Source organism: Ascaphus truei, chromosome 6, assembly GCF_040206685.1.
Source record: "Ascaphus truei isolate aAscTru1 chromosome 6, aAscTru1.hap1, whole genome shotgun sequence".
Taxonomy (NCBI): domain Eukaryota; kingdom Metazoa; phylum Chordata; class Amphibia; order Anura; family Ascaphidae; genus Ascaphus; species Ascaphus truei.
Genome location: NC_134488.1, coordinates 19,101,489 through 19,124,243, shown reverse-complemented (window position 1 = coordinate 19,124,243; position 22,755 = coordinate 19,101,489). Strand labels below are relative to the sequence as shown.

Below are 22,755 nucleotides of genomic sequence, written 5' to 3'. Positions count from 1 at the left end.
GCCGTCCCCAGCAGCTCTGAAGGCAAGAAGCAGCCATCCGGACAGTCCCAACTCCCTGGGGGACACAGATGCCTGAATATGTTCCTATAGTACCACCCTTCGATGTAGAAATCCATATTTCGGGCATCTATGTCATCCAGGGGGTTAGGACAGAGCGGAGACCGATCCATGCCTGCTGGGGACGGCAAAGGGAGCTGGAGAAAGCTGCGCAGCTCATCTAAAAAGATTAGTATCAGTTTGATGGCCCATCAAGTGAATGATTAGCACTGCGAGGTCCCCTTCAGGGCCTCACATCGTTCATCCTCCCGAGCCACAAACCTACTCGTCTCGGTGCCGCTGCCTTCAGCATGGCGGTCTGGGAAACAGTAAGTCTGGCTACATTGTGCCAGTGCAATTTCTGCACCTAAACGAGTGTGTGTGTGTGTGTGTGTGTGTGTGTGTGTGTGTGTGTGTGTGTGTGTGTGTGTGTGTGTGTGTGTGTGTGTGTGTGTGTGTGTGTGTGTGTGTGTGTGTGTGTGTGTGTGTGTGTGTGTGTGTGTGTGTGTGTGTGTGCAATTTCTGCACCTAAATGAGTGTGTGCGAGTGAGTGAGTGTAAGAGATTCTGACCAGTCATTGATTGCTGTACACAGAGCCTCAACCACACCAATTATTTTTACAATCAATGATGCCCAACACTTGCTTCCCTAGCAGTGAAGCGTGCAGGGGATCGTTTGTTCCCTCGTTACCTGCTCCAGTAACGACGTGATTAACAGCCGCAGGAGACAAAGATGCATCGTGAGGTCCAAAAAGCAGAGCCTCCATTCTCTGAGTGAGAGAGAAGTATACATATATTATATGCAATGTTTGCAGTAAGACGTCATTAAGTGGTGCATCTCAAAAAAGGGCCGTAAATCCTACCTCCGGGTTTGGCATGGGTCCTTTCTTCTTTGCACTGCTCATTTCGGACTGTAGGAAGATGAAGTTTGGAGATGAGAAACAGGAGTAATTCTGGACTACATGCAGACCCCAGCAATGTGCGGTCACCCCACAAACAAGTGCTCCTGTGACTATATAGGTACAGTACGCACTATCCTGGGGAATGGGCATACAACCCTCACAGTGTCAGGACTACAAATAAGATGCTTATCCAGCACCTCCTGCTAGTAAAGGGGCAAGAGGTGGAGTCTGCACCCAAAGAAGAGTTTCTGGGGATGAATCCTGAACACCCCAAAAAAAACAGGGATTGTCAGTGTCCATCTATAGTGATACGTGCTCAAACTCAGTGGTGCACAATTCCTTTAGGAGCTGTTGGCAAATGACCACCACAGTGTTCATCTTCTGACCGAAACCACAGCAACTAAGTTGCAATGCAGCAGCGTGTCTCCCTCTCCTCTACAGAAGCATTAGCAGCAGTCTCTCCCGCTCCGCTCAGTCAGCCTGGGTGACGTTGTAGATGCCCGAATATGGGCAGATCCACATTCGGGCATCCACGTTATCACTCAGGCTGAGTGAGCGGAGCGGGAGAGACTGCTGCTTCTGCTAGAGAGAGAAACACGGAGACAGGGATGGGGACAAGCGGCTGCTGCTGTAGTGCAACTTAGTTGCTGCAGATTCAGCCAGAAGACTGACGCTGCGGGGCTCCATTCAGAAGCAGCCACCCCCGCAGAGTTTATCCTCCAATGTTTGCGTGACCGTGGATAGTAGACATGGGGTCACTGCTATATAAAAACAAAAAAAGTTGCACACAACCGCTCTAATATACAGGTGGCAGTAGTGATCACAAAAGTAGGTGCCCGCCTCTGTCCCGACATACCTTCAGCAAGGGGGTCTCTCGTGCCTGCTGAATGAGGCGATATAATTCGTTGATTTGCTGTCGCACAAGAGGAGGGATTGGGTTACAGCAGGCAATTACTCCCTGTGGCTCCCTGAAAACACACCGAGAATCGTTACACACAGAACTGAGAACCAGGTGGCAGAGCTGTGGTTTCAGTGTGTATTGAAAAGAGGATTCCTGGAGCAGCAACACACTGCTATTTGAGATATAGGAAGTAACTGACCAACTTCTGCGTGCTCCCAGCTGAGATATAGGGGCACGCTTTCTGGGAGCTATACACAAGAACACAGTTTATTTAGGTATGCAATTTTTTTTGACAGTGTCAATCAGGTAGGCAGCGCTTTACCAAAAAATAAATAAAATAATTAAATAATAAATATTACATACACACATATACACACATATACACACATATACACACATATACACACATATACACACATATACACACACACACACACACACACACACACACAGCCCCAGCGCTTGCACCCACCTTCTCCAAGGACTCTGCGTCATTTGACGCTGCGTTGCTGAAGAGCCAGCAGAGAGCAGGTAAGGGAGTTACAGAAGCCCCCCCCAAGAAAATCTTGCCCCCCCCCCCCCCCCCCAGGTTACAGTGTATAAGAGTAGTTAAGTGAGCAAATGCTTCATTGAACAGGTGGCTTCACAGATGGGTTTTGAAGTGAGAGAGAGAAGATGCCGGATGGAGGTTAAGAGGAAGAGAGTTTCAGAGAAAGGGTGCTGCATGTGAACAAGAGGTAGAGGCATAAAAATGCTGCAGTGACAAAGGAGGCAGAGAGAAGACGGGTCTGAGAGAAGTGGAGAGAGTATAGGTATAGCCAGAGAATGGTTTAAAACAGTCAACAAGCTTCACCTCTTGTATGTTTAAAGAACGCTTACTTGGGTAGCTCCTCTGCTATCTTCAGCATCATGTGGTTGGGAAGCACATATCTGAAAAGTTATAAGATATAGAATTAGATCTAAATCAAGAATAGGTGCACACAAAAACTACAAGCCAAAAGCAGCCGCCAACACCAACCAGTTTGTCAAGAAGCCAGCGAAATAAGTATTGGTTCCCCACAGGTGCTGTTTGTCAGCATAATCTACCCTCGTTTCTGCAGAGACCTGCCCTCTATTAGCCTACCAGCTTTTGATTCCACATTACGCTCCTCCCTCTCCTCTCTCAGCCCTGCTGCAGACCCTGACAACCTGGTCAGGAACTACAACTTTGCCCTATCTTCCTCTCTTGATCTACATGCCCCGCTTTCTCTCTGCCATCCTCTCCCTTTATATCATTGTGTTATTTATATTATTTGTTATTTATATGATTGTCACGTGTATTACTGCTGTGAAGCGCTATGTACATTAAAGGCGCCATGTAAAGATATACATACATAATCCGTGGACCTGAACTATGGTCTCTACAGAGATGGCATGTGAAAATCCTGTGTCTCCTCACCCTGTGCTCTCATCCTCCTGTCGGGACATCTTATCTCTCCAGGCAAAGAGAAGTCTGAAAGCAGACAGCTGCTGTGTGTTCAGAGGTTTCTTCTGCTTCTGGTAGAGGTCTTGGTAGGACTCCTCTGTGAAGATTGGTTTCACAAATTTCTGTGCAGAAATACAACAGTAACATTATGAGATGTCTCCGGAGATATATGCATTGGAGATGGCGCTGGGAAAAATAACTTGCCTTCAGACAGATGTCCTTGCTCCTCTGCCAGACCAACTGGAGAAGATTCTGCTGCTCGTTTCCTGCATTCAGAAGCTCTGTCCGCATCTTGTCGTAGATATAAAGCAGGTAGTGAGTATCTGCTCGGGCGTATTGAATCATTTCCTCTGGCAGTGGTCTGTAAATAAGGTGCAGCTCATTAGGCGACTGCCATTCCCTGATCCGTGCCCTCTCCCCACACACAGCCGGGCAGGGTACCGGTAACTTACCGAATTCTCCAGTCAGCAAGCTGGTATCGCTTGTCAGACTCCACGCTGCAGTACAACTTGAGGAGGTGATCCAGAGAGTTTCTTCCCAGGTTAAGAAGACGAGCTGCCTGGTGTGTGTCAAACATGTTCACAATGTACAAGCCGAAGTCCTTCTGCAGCCACTCGATGTCCGAATCTGCTCCGTGCAGCACCTGAGGGCAACCCCCCCCCCCCCAAGTATGGCATGTTATATTAGGATAACGGAAAAGTAGATGGAGGGGAGCAGGGGGGGGGGGGGGGGGAAGACATGGAGGAAGAAGTGCGATTACTCAGCTGACCTTGATAATGGCTGGATCTGAAAAGCTCTCATTCAGAATGTACATGTCGCTTCGCAGCTCCAACACGTCCACTATAAAATCCTCAGTCCGAGTGGAAATCTGCATCAGGCAGGTAAGGCCTAGGAAGCTTCTGTAGGAATGATGCTGGGGAGTAAAGAGAAGTCGGTAATTGCACCAGGGAGTCAAGTGCATAGAGAACCCTCTAAAACCTAACGCTCAAAATAGGAGCCACACACCTCCAAATCCACTGCAATCTCCGAGCACTGTAATAGCTTCTCATTCAATTCCACCAGATCATCCAGGGTGGTGACAAAATGACAGGGGACTTCCTGCAGGGACGGAAGCACCTGCTAACATACAAATAAGTGGTTGGTTAATCCCTGGAAATCTCCCTCTCTACCCCAAGACAGTTACCCCACCAGGTGATCTCTCGCTCAGGGGCTCACCTGGATTTCTGGCTTCTGTAATGAGGATTCCAAAGGTGTAAAGTGATCTAATTCATACTGATACGGATGGGAGAACCTGGGGAGAAGAGTTATGGTTAACTCACATTGAATCACAGGCTGCAGTGGATAAAAACCATTAAAAAAAAACAAACAACACAACTCTTAAAACACTGGGGCAGTTTTCCCGAGTTTCCCTCAGTTAGATATTATGGATACTGAAAAAAGATGGACTACATAAACCAGAGCTCTTTTGGCCAAGTACTTACATGTCACCTTCACTGTGCTGCATTCTCTGCTGATGGATAAAGTCTGCCAAAGCTGGCGGGACGTCCAGGTCCTCTGGTCGCTTCTGTCTTTCCCGTCTATTCCTGAGAACTGAGAGGCGGCATGGTCATTAAAATGGGATTTCTCTTTAGGTTTGCCAAAAAAACAAAAACCCACATGGCATATATAGGAAGATGGGGGATATATGAGCATACGCCAATAAAAAGAATTCATTAAATGAACCGGTAATGCACATGGCTTTTGAAAGGACCTTTTCAAAAGGGTTTCCAATCCAACAGTAGAAGAACTAAAAGCATGTAAAATACACTGAAGGAATAGGACGGTGCTCACCCGGGGGGGGGGGGGGGGGGGAGGGAGGAACGGGACGGCCCTCACCCAGGGGTGGGGGGTAGGAGGTACGGGACAGCGCACACCCGGGGGGAGTGGATCAGGACGGAGCACACCCGGGGAGGGATGGGGGGGCGCGAACGGGACAGCGCACAGGAGTGGGGGAAGAAAAGATGTTTGTGTGACCTGTTGCTAGACCCATTCTACTCTAGCTTATATACTTATTTATTTAGCAGAAAGTACAGCACAGGGCGATCTGTACTTCCTGCTAAATAAAGAAGCATATAACGCTGCAGTTTGAGGAGGACGGGTGTTATTGTGCGATGTGTCACACCATACTGTATATTGGTCTGTGTAAGGCTGCTTCAACTACACACATGGTCCAGTCGGCACAATCATTAAAGAGGCAATCCAAAGATGGGATAAAATCAGGGGGGGGGGGTCTGTATCTGAACCCCATTAATTTCATCTCCGGGACCCCCTGCTTCACGAGATACAGACCTCAAGTAGAGGTAGAGAAGTGATTCCCAACCACAGTTCCATGGGACCCTGGGGCTCCTTGAAGCAGTCTCAGGGGTTCCTCCTACGGACCACAGACCCCCCCCCCCCGGAGTGATTTTTTTTGGTATGTGGATTGAGTGAGAGTGGGGTAATTGACGGAAGGGGCGAGTGAGAGAAGGGAAGTGGGAGGGAGTGAGGAAAAGAGGGAGTAAGAGTGAGACGCAAGGGATAAATACATGTGAGGCGGGACGGGGGAGAGTTAGGCTGAGTCCATGGGGACTCCAGCCGTGCGGAGGCGCGCTGAGGCTGAGGGAAAGCGGGAGCTTTCCCTGGCCTTAGTTCGCGCGCTGTCCGGGGGCGGGCCATTGACGTCGCGGAGCTGGTTCGCCCTCATTGAGCAAACCGCTCACGTGACCGGCCCTGCACACCCGTGAGCGCCGAAACTAAAAAAAAATTAAGAGCTACGCCTCCGCACGCCTGCGCGAGCCCCTGCTAAAGCCGCTCTCATTGCGGCTGCAGGGGCTCACTGACACGCGTCAGCGCACCTCAGCGGATAAGCGCTGACCATGGACTCAGCCTTAGTGAGATGATGGGAGAGAAATACATGGGTAGAGGGTGGGAAATAGAGGTGGCTCCTGAGGTGTGAAATGTTGTGACTGACCCCTGTGGAACCCATTATGTGTCAGCCAGATAGGGGTTCCCCGAGATTTTTTGAAAATACTTCAAGGGTTCCTCCAAACAAAAAAGGTTGGAAATCACTGCCGTAGAGGGGTTTAAATATTGATATAGAGACTTAGCCACATTTTTAAGATGAAAATAAGATAGTATTTTTTAGTACAGCTCAACCCTGTTATAGCACGATACGCTACAATGCGGATCCGCTTATAACGCTGTCTGAGCATGGCTCCCGATTTAAAAACATCTCCATTTTTTTTTTTTTTTGCGAAATGGCTGCCGTGCAAGGAGTTACCCGGCATCTACAGCTCTCTCGTCTCTGCTTCATCAGGCTGCCCACATCCCTAAGGTTTTTTTTATATAACATATCACACACACACACACCATGCAGGAATCGAACCCATGAGCCTTCATACACTGGTAGCGATTCTCTACCTGCTACACCATAGGATTGGTGTGATGTCGTTGACGCTATTATCAAACTTAACTTCTACTGCACAGTACTGAAAGGCAGGCAACGGCCATTTCGCGATCCTGGTTATAATGCGGTCTCATGTGGACCCCGAGAACCACGTTATAACTGGGTTCAGCTGTATTTGTTTTTTTAGAATAATTTTTAAAGTTCTAATTTTAGAATAACATTTTTTAGTAGATATTTTTAAATAGTTAATGTCAGTTTTTAGTAAACAATTTTTTACCCATTAATTATTATTTAACTTTATTTTTAATAAATCGTAATTTTATTATTTTAATAATTCTTAGTATAACTTTTGGAAGAATTAAATAGAATTGGATAACACTAGGCAATTCAAATCTTAGAGCTTAATTTTAATAAGTGGATCAAAGTATTGTCTAATATGTGGACACATTCTATGTGTATATAAAATGAATATTTAAAGAACGATGGACTAATTCAAAATTATTTATGTATTATTTATGTATAAAAAAATAAAAAAAATATTTGATATGAATTCTATTGGTACCCTTTTCATTTTTAAATATTTAAAAAATGTGGTAACTGTGGATAAGGAGTAGGGTTTGAGTATTGTCTGGTGGGCAGTGTATGATCAACTATTAAATTATTTATCCATTATATATAGTAATTCTTATTTATATAGGAGGATCATTGTATACCTATAGGTTACTCCATAATTTTTACTGATATGGAATAAGTAAAATGTATTTCCTCTGGATATTGGATTGATTAAGGTGTTCTTTTTGGTATGTTTTGCACTTTATTGATCTATGTACTGTATTTTCTTTATTACATGTATTGAACTTCTTTTGATACTGATATTTTTTACTAATATATGTCTAATGTCTAATGTCAATGTATATGGACTTTTTAAATGGAGCAATTAAACATGAACTTCTATATAAAAAGGACACCTCTAGGCAAAGGGGAGAATTGTACCCATGGCCCTGAGGAAGAAAGTAGAGTGCTTTCGAAACGCGTAGGGCTATCCGAGGACAGGCGCAGGGTCAGCGCTTTGCATTGTGTCTGCTTGAGCCTCCAGAAATTCACTGGAGTCCCTCCTCCTGCACTGGAGAAGACTCGGAGTGTAACCCGGAAGTACCAGGACCCGTGCGCGAGCGCACGACCCGGCAGCAATGGAGAGGGGGGAGATTCAGGCACTGCAGAGAAAGCCGACGTCTGAAAACTGAACACAGAGTCCAAGTGCTGAATGCAGCACCCGAGAATGTGAGTGGGAATCATTCCCAGTGTTATATGTTTTTTTCCTTAGTAATAAAATAATCTGCGGCATAGAGGGGTGTGTGTTTGTGCTCGTCTTATTTCTACAGTTTATCTTCTAAATACATGAGAGTTTGGGAGTACTCCTGAAGAAGCACACCCCTTCATTTGGAAAATTAGGCTTTTTTTAGCTTGATCAATTACAATTGGTAATTTTTATTATCGGTATTTTTTACATTATTGATAATTTTTGTACATTTTTAGCGCTTTCTGGAATTTTTCTATGTATCCTAAGGGATAATAATAATAATAATAGCATGTTCTTGTATAGCGCTGCTAATTGTACGTAGCGCTTTACAGAGGCATTTTGCAGGCACAGCTCCCTGCCCTGTAGAGCTTACAATTCTATGTTTTTGGTCCCTGAGGCACAGGGAGATAAAGTGACTTGCCCAAGGTCACAAGGAGCCGACACCGGGAATTGAACCAGGTTCCCCTGCAGCAATCTCAGTGTCAGTCAGTGTCTTTACTCACTGAGCCGCTCCTTCTCCCGTGTAATGGCCGATTTCCATAGCTCCTGCGCACAGCGGGCCAATAGGAAGCCGTGACATCATCCGGTGCGGCTTCCTATTGGCCCACGTGACACGGCACCCCCTTCAGGGGCAAGTATCTCTGGCAACCGGGGGTCACTGAAGCTGAAATGAATGGGGTTCAGCTGCAGAAATCCCCTGCTTCAATCCAATGGTAAAAAAAAACTCCCGCTTGGATTGCTCCCTTAAAAAAAACTATTGATTCAAAAGATTGCACAGATACTCTCACCTATTTACTTTGATTAACAAAGGAGGTAGTAACTGAGGAAGATCGCTATAAACATCTGTTAAAGATGCTGAAAAGGAAGACGTCTGCAACAGCTGTTATGATGATCAAAAACTTAAAAGGGTTTGGAGCAGACCCAACAGCAGTGGTATCTTTAGCAAATTCAGCCAGAGCCCATGTTACCACAACGGCTACTTCGCAAACCAAAAAGTTAGCGACTGCACCCTGCACACAGACACTGCCTGGAAGCGCGTCTCACCTTCAGGGAGAGGTTTTTGGGCATTGGGCTTGATGAAGAGTTTTGGAACAAAAGGTGTGTTGGAATTGTCAATCTTTTCTTTAAACTTGAGTTGTGGGCGCAGGATGTTTTTGGCGTGAAGTAGGCGGAAGATTTCGGATTTCCCTCTCTTGCTCGCGTCGCTGCCCTACCGACGGAACAAAAAAAAAAAAAGGTGGATTTAAGAATAACAAAGCAAGAGTTTAGGTGATGTTCCTTACAGCATATGGGCAACGAAGGTGAACAAATGAGTAGTGCACACACTACTTACCACATCTTGATGAAGACTATCAAGCTGTTGTAAGTAGTGTTTATACTCCTCATTTGGAGAGGACTGTAATTTTTTCAGTTCTGCTTAATGTGTTGGCTGCACAGACTCATTTTCCTTTCAAGATGATTTCCCTGCTTTTTTGCTTCCTTGAACACTATGCCAACGACACAGGAAAACAGGAGAGAAAATGCAGCCAATGAAACGTGAATTCTGACACTTGTAGAGAGAATACAAATATCACTTGTGCTGCATTTGCATGTCAGACAGGTCTGCATCCCTGCCTTTCTCACTGCAGCCAGGGATTCTGGGTAATAACATGAGCAGCGTCACTCTTTACTTCTCATCAATCTTAACATGCAGCTCTATAAGCGTATGCCTGCCGTATCACACAGCTTTTCAGCACAGCCTGGGTTAAAGACGTGCATAGCCAGTAACCCTACACTTCTAGAGAAATTCTCTGCTGTGTCGGTCATTCTGAGATAATCCAACATGTGCAAAAATAATCATTTACTTTCGGAATAGAAATATAGCAACAGGCCATGCACATTATATGATTAAAGCAAGAGAAAAAATGTGACTCATGCATGTTGGAATCTGTACATTTTTTGCTTTAATCATAGGATTCCCGATCTGTTGCTATATGTTCTGGCTACTGGTAAGGCCATGGTGGGCTGTCAATTGGCACCTTTTCATTTTGTTTTCACTTACATGTATGCGTAAACAGGGGTTGCTATTGTCAATGTTCCAAAATTGACAAACGAGGTTCAGTTGATAAGTAATTTATTTTAATACATAGTATGGTATGATCATACTCATTCAAAAGTCTACAAGACTCTCTCTCTGCCAGGGAGTGTCCAGGCAGCCTCTTTATACATTCTTGGTTCCTTTGTCTAAAACAGTTACTAGGCAGATTATACTAACCACTCCTTAATTCTTAAACCAATCATCTTACAGCTCATTAAACCTGGTTAGAACTAGCCTCAAAACAACTATAAATAGGTACCTGGTACTCACCATCACAAGAATATGGGCGTTACTTTAGACACATTCGCAAATCAACTTAGGAGCGAAATCACCCATTTACACACCACATACATTCTTTCACACAAAATGGAAACTTAACATCACTTTCAATCCTTCTCCAGAGACCCCCCCCAGTCCATTTCAAAAATATATCAACAGTATCTTCATTTTAGCAATATTATTTTGTCACTATGTAACAGTGTTTCCATTGGGGCATCCCTAAAAGGTTCCCGAAATGTTTAGGTAATGTGAAAATTGTACCAAACAGAAGAATTTACAATGCATCTGATCGCAGACGTGCTATTATAATAAGTTTATTTCATATAGCGCTTTCCTCTCAATGGGACAGTATAGTGCGCGGTACATAGGAATTTTTACAGGCACAGTCCCTGCCCCGTAAAGCTTACAGAGTCAGTGTCTTTACACACAGAGCTGCACCTTCTCCTATTAGAGAGGGTTGGGATACTGCAGAATTTCACAATTGTAGGGCTCCCCAACCAAAAAACAAACAAAGAAAAAACCACCACACTGTTCTACTGCATTTCAGTATATCACAGTTCTGTTCTTTTATAGAATAGCTTGGGTCTAGTTATGGGTCTCACCTTCCTGTTCCAACTGGAAACAATAGTCTTCGGGGCCTGAAGCCCAGCGGGGAGGATGGGCTGCTGATTCTTGTTCACCCCGGAAGCTTCATCCAATAAAATGCCCTGAAATTACATTTACATTTGATTCCTGACAAATTAAACTGCACTGTACATAGCTCGAGAACACAGCTTCTCCCAAGACTGCGGAACACAGCAGGAACTGGGCGATGCAACACACACAGGCACAGGGATCCCCATTTATTAACAGTTCAGATATTAACACATTGTTTGCACGGTATGAAGTTACATCCCAGTCTCGCTGCTGAGGTGTTAAAGCAGCAATCCTTGCTGCCCCTTTTTAAAATATAATTCCAACGGGCGAGTATTCCAGACATAAAAATTGTGCCATTTTGAGCCCCAGGGACCACCTCTGGATCTCTCGATACGCACTAGTTACTTGAATTTCTTCTCCCTCAACGTGAAAAGTTAACCGTGCAGGTCCAGCGGGCCAATAGGAAGCTGCAAAATCCTTGTTTGCAGCTCCCTATTGGATAGCTATTTAAATATCTTCACCAGTGAGTATATAGAGCTAAAATGAGGATGGTTTAGCACTTGGGTTTCCCACAGTGTGAATCATGGTAAAATAAATAAATAAATAATAAAAATGATATATATATATGCGCAAGACAAAAATTACAGATTGTGGCTTCAAGGACTTCACAGTATACTATGCAAGAGCAATTGTTCTTCATGGTGTACGTCTGTACATGTCGCAATGTGCTACTGCACCGTAAATACATACAGTGCAATAACTTCTTCACGAGACCCAATTCGATGCTACCCTACATGCTGTAATAATGGGTGATAGCACAGAAAACTAGTCAGGATGAGAATCCTAGCTAGAAAAAGAAACCCACAATTGCACTGTATGGGGACAACATTAGGTGGGACAAAATATAAACCCAAGCTGGTAGCCTAAAGTGCCAAATGATGCAAAACAAAAAAAAGTGTATTGACATTTAATAGGGAATATACACGTGGAGGTATAGGGTAAATGTGTGAACATATTAAAATTAGGTTAGTGCTAACCCGATATTGCCGAGGGTATAAGTCTCCTCTAAAGCCCACTAGGGGCACCTGACATACAGGGGAGAAGGAATCCCTGAATGTGTGTGATATGATGCATAGGAATATGCCCAGAAAGCACATACGTATGGTGCCTCAGATGGAGCTCCTACTGATAAGGTAGAAAATGCGCTGATTACCTTAAATCACACTGTCAGGGTGTAGATGTTTACACCCAGTAATCAGAGGGTTAGCACAGTGTAGCAAGGCATATATATTGCAACATTACCCAGAACATATACACATGCTATTAAGGTGTCTGCTTGCAGTCTGCACATTTTGTTGCTGTCATTTATAGTATGTTACACATCCATCTAGGGAAAACAGTGTAAAGGCTGGTCTGCTGGTGTATACATACCCTGTGAACAGCCTGATCCCTATGTTTGATCTTACTGCTCTAGCCTGTCAGACATTGCAACTGGGTACAAGTCAGAGAGTTATATCAATATAGCATAAGATGTGTACATGAGGCATTCATAAAGCCTATCATTATATAAATTCAGGGGGAAAGAAGGTGTAAAGAAGGTATATATAAATCAGCGCTTTATACAACCAGTTCAGCAGGGTGTGTGTCCATGTATTCGGTACACCGGAGCTCCTGAAACAGCGGGTTGCCACTACCGACGTCAAAAGAGTGGGTGAAAGGACTGATTTTGGACAGATGGCACCTGCAGCAACAAACTCACCACTCTTTCCAGAATAACGTCATTTGCATCCACCAGCAAATCAAACTTATCTTCCAGCTCTGTGAGTTTGTTGCGATCCCGAATATTACTGCGACACCCATGATACTGCATAATTTGGCTCATACTGTCAGGAGAAAGATTTGCATTAAAGAGATTTTTTATAAGTAGTTACAGAATCCTAAAGGCACAAGTTAGACTCCCTGTTTAACCCCACCATCCTTCATACGAAGTCATTACGGACTGTGCCTAAAAAAGTATGATGGTCAACGTCACAGGCGCTAGAAATCTGAGTTAGAAAAAAGGCTACGGCCCCAGGCCTCCCGGCTGCATGTGCAGCGACTGCAGCCGCGATCGGCAGTCTGTAGGGAGCTCCAGTGGAGCGCGGGGCCATAACCAAGGACATGGCCATGCCGGGACTTATCTGCTCTGCCAATGGCTGTGCGCCGCCACGTGACGACAAAATGCTTGTCTTCCCTGCCAGTGTACGCGTCACAGCGCTTTGCACGCCCACGCAGCCACCGAGGCCTACCCCATAGAGGGATGTGAGGCGCGCACCCTCTAGCACGCGCCGCAGTGACTACAGGGGACTCAGACAAAGGCTGAGGTCCTTTAAATAAGCAATCCAAGCTTTTTTCTCTCGCAGGATTGAAGCAGGGGGTCTCCGGAGCTGAACACCATTAATGACCACCTGCTTCAATCCTGCGTAAAAAAGGGGGGGAAAAAAGCACTTGGATTGCCTCTTTAATACAGGACCAAATTAGTGATGTAGTGAAGCAGACAAATCTAACACTGTTTAGAAACCAGCGATGTAAGGAATTGTTCTTACCAGTGGAGTAGACGGTCTCCTTGCGATTCGCAGAAGCCACGAAATCCAGGAAAACTGCGGTAAAAATCATATTCATCCCCGCATTGGGGGAGGCCAGAGGAAGCCTTTGTAGTTGACACAACCGTCCCAAGGGCATGCTATCAAAAAGAAGACACCAAATTATGAGTAGCGCTGTATTCATGTATTATTTATTTGTCATGATGATTTAAATCAAAACTAATACAGCGTTATAGCACCCACAAATTTGCACTTTAGCATAAAATGACCTCTAAAATATAGGACTATGGAATTGTAATGAAAGACAGAGGGATCAATTACAAACTCTTCATGGAAGGGAATCCATACTCCAAAACTTTTGCATATAACAAATGGAGTGTGTAACCCTATAAAAATAACCTAGACTCTGGTCTGTACAATTTTGGCCACTTGACATCTTTCAGTTCTGGCCTCTCCAGGTCCATCACATGAACCTGCAGGAGCTCCCAGTATAACAAAAAGACCAAATGGATAGGTCATTTAAGGACATTACACTGCCTGATATGTATTAGGCCTCGGCCATGTTTACCGCTTGCTGGCGGAAGCGTGCTGAGGCGAGCTCCAGCTAAGCACTGAGCCCCTACAGTCGCAATTAGAGCGGCTTTAGTAGGGGCTCACCTGCGCTTCCGCGCGCTTGCGGAAGCGCAGGTCTTAGGGGAATTAAAAATTCCCCCGCTTGCCGGCGCGACAGGCCGGTCTGTTGAGCGGTTCGCCCAATGAGGGCGAACCAGCTCCGTGACATCACTGGGCCGCCACTGGCCAGTGACGCGCCCGCCCCGCCCCCTGACGGCGCGTGCGGTAAGCAACCGCAAGGCCAGGGAAAGCACCCGCTTTCCCTGCGCCTCAGCACGCCAGCTGGGAGCATGGCCGAGGCCTAAAGAATATATATATTTTTTTTTTATGCTAATGGTGAGTTTAAGTTCTGTTTTTTTTTCTTTTTATTACTACCTGATATATCTATATTCTCTGCTCTCTGCAGGACATATCTGTGCCTATTTAACAGTAAATAAGTGCTGGACACTATTGGGAATCACTGTTGGATGGAATCACTGTTTTTGATTCAGCTGCTTACCCAAAGGACCCATGTTATAGACCTATTGATGCAGTTAGCAAAACTGCAGCTACCTTCTGATGCAGAATAACACACACACTTCCAGTTATGAGGATGGAATAACAAGTGGAGTATTTTTTCTGTATAGTTAGCAGCAGAATAGAATCACTGCAGCATTCATTGTTCTGCAGTCTGAATGAATGTGTCTTATGACACTGTTTCATTATACCAGTAAAACAAAAACACTGAAACTACTGGTACTATTCGCAATTACGTTATCAGACCTATATAAAAACTGTGTGGTTTACAGGTCTACTTTTTAAAACTTTTATTTCTATTTTTTGACATCTTAATAAAGTTTACATTTTAACAGTTAGCCACGTTTGCATCCGAAGACCTACATATATTTAGTTAGATCTGTTGTGCACCACTAAAAGGGTCCTTTCTATATGGGAGGTGTTCTCAAAACACAACCCATTCCTCATTGATGTACCTGATATGTCATCAGAACGGTCATCTCACTTATTTTGAGTCACTCTCATAGATCTTTAGCATCAGCTTTTTCAGACTTCTATGGAGCCTCGCTGATAAAAAAAAAAAACCATGACATTTGTGGAGGGCTTTTAGATACCCAAACATCATTGAGTTTGGTCTTTGGAGGACGACATATGCGTTACTTTGGGGATTGTGTTTAGTTTAAAGTATCACAGGAGGCACAACGAGGGAAGTCCAGTGCATTTGGTGCAACGACAAGTGTTTTACCACACATCTGGCATCTACTTAGCAATAAAAATAATTTAAAAAAATGCCCTGCTTCTCATATCTTCTCACAGGGGCCCAGTGCGGAGGCACGGAGCTCAGTACGTACATGGGACTATAACATGCGTGCCACATGCAAAGAGAAGGGGGAAGCACATGGGGGCATCTCCTGGACCCCACAAACCTTAACAAAAGACTCTGTGTCGGGGAATCCGGGAATAGGCTCAGACGTGCCATCTTGCTGTTCATGTGCAGCTGCCTCGGTGGTCCCCGACTCCTTCATCTTGCTCTTCACGCCTCCACCGGACGCCGCCATCTTCTCCCACCCGAAAGTACCCGTTTGCGCATGCGTCAGCCCTGCTGTTAGCGCGCAGACAAACTACGTCATGCACCGTGGGAAGAAATCCGCCATGTTGGTGGGGGCAAGATATCTAATATCCGTGGCAGTAACCTAGGAAGAACTGTGCAAACGGTTTTTGTTCTGGCCAAAGATAATTATCTCATTATTACATACTTGTCAAGATCCAAAGCAATGATTTTGTATATATAAAAAAAACGTAATGGGAAATATTATTGTGATTCTCTCTATATAATAATATACTCCAGTCCCAATACCTAACTGTCCCAGCTTTAAAAAAAAAAAAAAAAAAATCTAAATACTGTATGGGAGAATTGACGGCTTTAGAAAAAAAAATAATACATGGTGACTTGATCACTAAGTTTGATCATTTCGTGAACCCTCTGTGTATACATGTGTATGTAATTCATAATGGTACTATTGTATAAACAAGTTATCTTCAGAAATTCCCATTGACATGGAATGTCACCAGTAGTTTATAGAACTCGGGGGAAGTGAATGACAAACTAATTATACTGTCAGCAATATTACACACACACATTACATATGAATTATGTAGTACATAGATCAATATCATACATATTGCATGCAAGTACTGTAATAGGTGTTTTCTTCAGTTTGGTTTTCAATACGTTCTGGCTGGAGGAGTGTGTGATGAGTGAGAGTTTCTGGAGGAGTGTGTGATGAGTGAGGGCCTCTGGATGGGTGTGTTATGAGTGAGGGCCTCTGGATGGGTGTGTTATGAGTGAGGGCCTCTGGATGAGTGTGTGATGGGTGACAACCTCTGGAGGAGTGTGTGATGAGTGAGGCCTCTGGAGGAGTGTGTGATGAGTGAGGGCTTCTGGAGGAGTGTGTGATGAGTGAGGGCCTCTGGAGGAATGTGTGATGCTTGAGGGCCTCTGGATGAGTGTGTGATGAGTGAGGGCCTCTTGAGGAATGTGTGATGAGTGAGGGCCTCTAGAGGAGTATGTGATGAGTGAGGGCCTCTAGAGGAGTGTGTGATGAGTGAGGGCCTCTGGAGGAGTGTGTGATGAGTGAGGGCCTCTGGAGGAGTGTGTGATGAGTGAGGGCCTCTGGATGTGTGTGATGAGTGAGGGCTTCTGGAGGAGCTCACAATGTAAATCAAAGTGACATAGGTGTTACGTTATTGGAAGGAAGGTGTCACACATCTACATTTAACTCCATAAACACGCCAATGTCATTGGTTCATTTTGGTTCTAGGAAGGACCCACATCTTTAACCTTTACAGTACCAGAGTCAGGTGGCACTTCCGATCATGTGATTTCTCCTGGAGCGGTCACATGACGCGCCCAGGTCCTGGATGGTGGAAACGGATGTGGAGGGAGCACTGTTGAGGGTTAATTTTCTGTAATGGTTCCCTGCCTTTATTTAACTCTTTGCCATCCACACACATTCAACTTCTCTACCAAACTTGATGGAATTACATGGTACATCCACCAATATGATTGGTAGATGTACCATGTCATGCCCTCCCTTTTTGATGATGTGACGTCACCTTAAAAGGAGGAAAGCATATGGTACATGATTGGTTGTGCTTTCCTCCCTTTAAGGTAACGTCACATCACCCAAAAAAAGGGAAGGCATCACATGGTACATCTACCAATCAGATTGGTGTATGTACCACGTGATTCCATCAAGTTTTGAAGTCATTCTCTGCCAAACTTGATGCTTAGACATATGGTACAATCGGATTGATGGATGTACCATGTGCCTGTCAAATGTGACGTCACAAGCCCTAAATAAGGCCTGTCACCTTGTCATTTAACAGGAAGAAGATGACGTGTCAACATCTGCAAGACCTGAAAGAAGAGAAAAATGAAGAAAAAGAAAAGAAGATCTACTCACCGGTCACTTCTCTTCAAGCAACCGAGGATCGTGGACTTCTGCTCATCATGCTGTACTTCAAGCTGAGGATCATTGTTTTGTGGGTCAAGAGTTGATTGGTGCCACAGTTGGATGAGGAAGATGAGCCTTTATCCCATCAAGGGTAGGAAACCCTTTGGTTGACAATAGGGTGCCAATTGACTGCTAATGTGGGTATCTGTGTCCCCGTTTTAGGGCATAGGTAACCACAGTGACAATCAATGGATTTGTTGGCTAGTATTTGTTTTTATGGTATTGTAATGTTTATTTTATTTAATAGTGTTTATTTTTATTTTTGCTACCACAAATGGACAAAAGCGCTGTAACAGGGGACTTATCCCTGTTCACAAATTTGCCTCTAATCCAGCAGTGTGGTGGTTAACTGCTGGTAGGCAATTAACTAACACCACCTGGCTGATTAAAGGGGTTAGAAAAAGCCTGCTTCTGAGACAGGAAGTGAGACTCCTTAGTCCACAACTGGGCTGAACAAGGAGACATATGTCTTGAGCCTGCCAAAAGAGACTGCAAGCTGACAACAGGACACAGGGGATGATACTTCTATACCTGGATCCTGACATTGCCTTATCACAGATGGGTGTGGACACCAGGAGAACAAAGAAGCCTTCCCCTACAGCAACCCAGCTAACAGATAAGACTTTTCTTTTAAGACTATTATCTATGTCTATCTAAGTATATGGATGTCTCTATGATTTGGGCTGGTGAATCGCTGGGCTAACCATGCAGTTAGAGAGCTGGGTCTTCGGCATAGGCGATGCCCTCCTCATCGTGTTGGGATGGTGCGCTGGTGTTCACAGTGGGGAGGCTCCTCACATAGTCTTCGGTGCGTTGAACTGGATCCTCTGAGGCTATCCGGCTGTGCGATCGCTCCCCGCCATCCTGTCATGCGGCTGCTTCTAAGACTTCAGCTTGGGCTGCGGCGGCGTCCTTTTCCTTACCCATGCCCTCCAAGTCCGCATCCAACTCGGCCTTCCTATGTGCAGTGGCTGCGGCGGCTGTGGCTGTGGAGGTGGCTACCTACTCCTGCTCTGCTTCGCGCGCTCTCTCTGACCTTATGGCTGTCTCCTTCCGACCATGTTCGGCCATAGCATGTGCGGCTTCTGCGATGTCTCGCGCCTTGGTAGCTTTTGCGCTTGCATCAATGTCAGCTTCATATTTTTCGTGGGCCTTTTATGTAAGTGTAACTGTCCGCTTTGACCTGGCGCCTTCCTGTTGCAGTTGTGTAGCGTTCTCAGCGTCTGAGTTGTCGCTCTCCTGCATGGTGTCTGAGTTGTCACTCTCATGCGTGGTGTCTGGTGAGGGTCTGGGTTCTGCCATGCTGCAGGTGTGTGTAGGCCTTTAGCCAGTGCATGTGGTGTGCGGTCTGTGACCTGCGTCAGAGATGGACGACTTTCTCAGATGGTGTCGGTCGGTGTCCTGCAGCGGTCAGCGTAGCGATGTGGCTCTGAGCCGTGTCCTGGCGGATGTCTGTGGTGTGGCCCTTGGTAGCCTTTGCCATGGGGATGTAGCGCAGGGGTGGGTGTGATGGCAGTACCTCACTGTGTAGCTGTGCAGAGTGTAGTCTCAGGCAGAATAGGATAGTTATAGTGCTGTATATAATGCACGGATCTGTATGGCAGTGCTGCAGCTTCTGTGTCTGAGACACTGTTTTTAATGCTGTTTGCTCTATATAGCTGTTTAAAGCTGTTTGCTCTATATAGCTGTTTAAAGCTGTTTGCTTTGTATAGCTGTTTAAAGCTGTTTGCTCTATATAGCTGTTTAAAGCTGTTTGCTCTATATAGCTGTTTAAAGCTGTTTGCTTTGTACTGTATAGCTGTTTAAATCTCCCTGCTTTGTATTGATGTTTAAAGCTGTTTGCTATGTATAGCTGTTTAAAGCTGTTTGCTCTGTATAGATGTTTAAAGCTGTAGTGCATTATCTGATCTTCCAGAAGGCTGTTGTACTGCAGCTTGCCTCCCAGCAGTATGGCCGTAGAAGCCTTCTGTGCTGGCTCCCTAAGCACAAGGTATCCTTTTTACCATTCTGTATCCAGGCTCACTTGTAGCATGTGAGAAGATCAATGTAGCATAAACTCATCCCTTTTTAAAGTACACAAAGTTCTTCTATTTTCTTCAACTTTATTGAGTGGGGTTAACAGAAATATAAAAGTACAGTACTTGCCTGTAGTTTGTGGTAGGAAATGTCTCTTATGAGGAGAAGTATCCTATTTGAGAGGAAGTGCTTCTCTGAGGGGAAGGTAAAAAGGAATCTCTTTCTAAGGCAGCAGTGGAAGATCAGTAGGCAGTGTCTACTCACTTTGGCTGTTGTTGAAAAGAGAGAGCACACTTTCCTTTCCAGACAGGAACAAGCCAAGGGGAATAACAATATACAGAGAAGGGCAGAGGGAGAGGGCAAAACCAATCTCAACTATGAGCAGTGGGAGGTTGCCAGGGCAACTGACTAGTGGCATGCGGAAATATTGATATGTTACAACTATGTTGCAATATATACAGGAGCATTGGCTGCTTGGAACAGGGGAAAACATGTAACTTCCCTGGGGAGAGCTGGCAGTGTGAGAGCAGAGAAAATATACAGAAAATATACAATCCTGTTCCAGGACAATTACCATTGCGGTTACTACCCGCTAATGTAATTTTGGGGTTACTGGCCAGTGGATAGTGTTTTTATTTAAATGTTGGTGCCACTGAAGATGAGGATTAGGACAAGGATGGCCTTCATCCTGGCAGGGGTAAGTACACATTGTATTTACTATAGGGTGGCTGGCTATTGATTGATTTTGAATGGACAAAAGTGCTATTAGCCAGATCTGGCTAATAGGGCTTTTACCCATAGTGTGTGGTGCTGGTGGTGGGGTTTCGAGGTAGAGGGGGTGGGCAGTAGGGTGCCCATTGGTTGTCAATGTGGATACCTGTGCCCCTGTTGAGGCCATAGATAACCACAGTGACAGTCAATGGATTAAATGGCCATAGGTTTTGTTTATAGTGTTGTAATTTGTATTTTATTCTATTGCACTGTACTGTATATTTGAATGGGCAAAAGCGCTATTAGCCATATTTGGCAAATAGGGCTATTGCCCATTCCTGTGTGTTGTGTTGGTGGTAGGTTAGGTAAAGGGTTATTTGCTCCGGGGTGGGTAGTAAGAGGGGTTAACACCTTCATTAACTTAACAGTTACCACCACTAAGGTAAATAAGGGGTTAACCCCTCCCTCAACCCTCTAGGGAGGCCTAGACACCCACCCTGGGGCAACCACAACTTTCACACACCCCCTCTACCACCAACAAACCAGGTACTGATATTTAACCCCTTAATTATCTTAGCAGTTACCCACAAATGTAACGAAGCTCGGTTGAAATTTTATTTTTATTACATAGAATTGAAGCTGGGGGTCTCCGGAGATGACTCGCATTAATATCAGCTCCGGAGACCCCCGGCTTCACTCTGATGTAGTAAAAATAAATTCTACTCTGTCTGATGCAAATTGCTAATCCGATCTCGCCACCTTTCAGGTGATGATAAAAAACTGTGAGTATTTTTTTCTTTAATTTGCATCTCGGAGCTACCTGAATAGCAGTGACTGGCAAAAAAGGGGGATTTCTGCATTTTCTGACCTACCACTCAGCTTGTCAAAGCAAGAGTGATAACGCTGGTAAAAAAGGCCAATTACAAGTGATTTTGACATGTTATCACTGCTTTCCGAATAGCTACATATGGAAAATCGCTTGTAAAGTGTTAACTCACTTATTGAAGCTACCTGAATAGGCCCCTAAGCCATTTAAGACCTGGTTTATTTATTTTTTATGCAAATACAACATTAAAAAAAAGACACAGAAATGCAGAGCCTGACATCTCATTATAATCTGTGCATCATGTAACTCCTAAGTATAAAAATAGTATCCACTGTGGGGAGCGTAGTATGTTATTACATTTTTGGCGCCTAATGTTCCATTCATAGAGCATACAATATTAGTTCCCAATTAAGGGATTATGGAACTCCTCCCTAACGCCTATAGACATTCCTCAAAATGCAAGCTGATGCACACAGCCTAAAACTTGGTGCCAAGACCGTGATACATTGACACATTTTTATTTTATTGCTGCTTTTAATGCAGTGGTTTCCAACCTTTTTTTGGTTAAGTAACCCTAAGTGAAATTCTGGGGAACACCCAACCATCTCTAATAGAAACTCTGTGATCAGATGCATTGTAAATTCTTATGTATTTGATGCAATTTTCAAATGACCAGAAAATTGCAGGGAACCCTTTAGGGATGCCCGGGCAACCCAAGGGTTCCTAGGAACCCTGGTTGAAAAACACTGTTTTAATGAATGGATTGGCCAATGGGCCACTGGATTAGTTCCATGGTGAAGACATCATGATTTCGTAAAATCTCATTCCCCCCTTTGGTGCCATGTAGATAATTGGCTCTCCTTGAGAGGGCCTAGATAGCCACACAGGCACTTCTCCATCGCTCCCCCACTTGTTTATTTAAAAACGACCTCACCATACTATACAGTAGGGTGTTGGATTTCATTTTAACTAGAAATAGGGTTACCATAATTCAGCACTCAAAAAAGAGGTCACCAAGCTGTAACACCCATCGCGCATGCGCAGTCGGCTCTCATCTCTCGTGCATGCGCTGTCGGCTTTCATTCACGCATGTGCAGTCGACGTTCGCCTTGCATGCATGCGCGAATGAAAGCCGAACACGCATGCGCGATGGGTGTTACGGCTTGGTGACCTCTTTTCTGAGTGTGGAATTATGGTAACCCTATTTTTAGTTAAGATGAAATCCAACAGCCATAGTATCGTATGGTGAGGTCTTTTTTAAATAAACAAGTGGGGGAGCGAGGGAGACGTGCCAGTGTGGCTTCCTACGAGAACTTTATGCCGCTCACCCTTGTCACTGACTCAAAAGGTCCCTGGTCTTGATTTGATTAGTGGGCCCAAAATAGGATCTAATTTCAAAATCCTCTAGTATTTGCTCAAAATCTGTTTTATAGAGCAGAGTGCTCTAGTAAACTGCATAATAATAGCTGGGGCAGCT

At 44.7% G+C, this 22,755-nt stretch overlaps 1 protein-coding gene across 2 annotated transcripts in view; it reads right to left on the bottom strand.

Moving 5' to 3' along the window:
• The window catches only part of EXOSC10 (exosome component 10), a 32,122-nt gene extending 16,320 nt beyond the window's left edge, over window positions 1-15,802 (bottom strand). Inside the window, exons 1-16 of one of the 2 annotated variants that reach the window (XM_075603486.1) lie at window positions 15,635-15,802; window positions 13,605-13,741; window positions 12,779-12,902; window positions 10,986-11,090; window positions 9,072-9,237; window positions 4,785-4,893; window positions 4,519-4,594; window positions 4,309-4,422; window positions 4,073-4,216; window positions 3,756-3,946; window positions 3,508-3,664; window positions 3,277-3,425; window positions 2,718-2,768; window positions 1,794-1,905; window positions 899-946; window positions 727-805 (exon numbers count right to left, since the gene is read on the bottom strand). In XM_075603486.1, the coding sequence (XP_075459601.1) occupies window positions 727-805; window positions 899-946; window positions 1,794-1,905; window positions 2,718-2,768; window positions 3,277-3,425; window positions 3,508-3,664; window positions 3,756-3,946; window positions 4,073-4,216; window positions 4,309-4,422; window positions 4,519-4,594; window positions 4,785-4,893; window positions 9,072-9,237; window positions 10,986-11,090; window positions 12,779-12,902; window positions 13,605-13,741; window positions 15,635-15,766 (1,894 nt within the window). In that variant the 5' untranslated portion in view covers window positions 15,767-15,802. The remainder of the gene's footprint in view (window positions 1-726; window positions 806-898; window positions 947-1,793; window positions 1,906-2,717; window positions 2,769-3,276; window positions 3,426-3,507; window positions 3,665-3,755; window positions 3,947-4,072; window positions 4,217-4,308; window positions 4,423-4,518; window positions 4,595-4,784; window positions 4,894-9,071; window positions 9,238-10,985; window positions 11,091-12,778; window positions 12,903-13,604; window positions 13,742-15,634) is intronic. The other variant, XM_075603487.1, reaches the window with a different exon arrangement.
• Window positions 15,803-22,755: the final 6,953 nt, after the last annotated feature.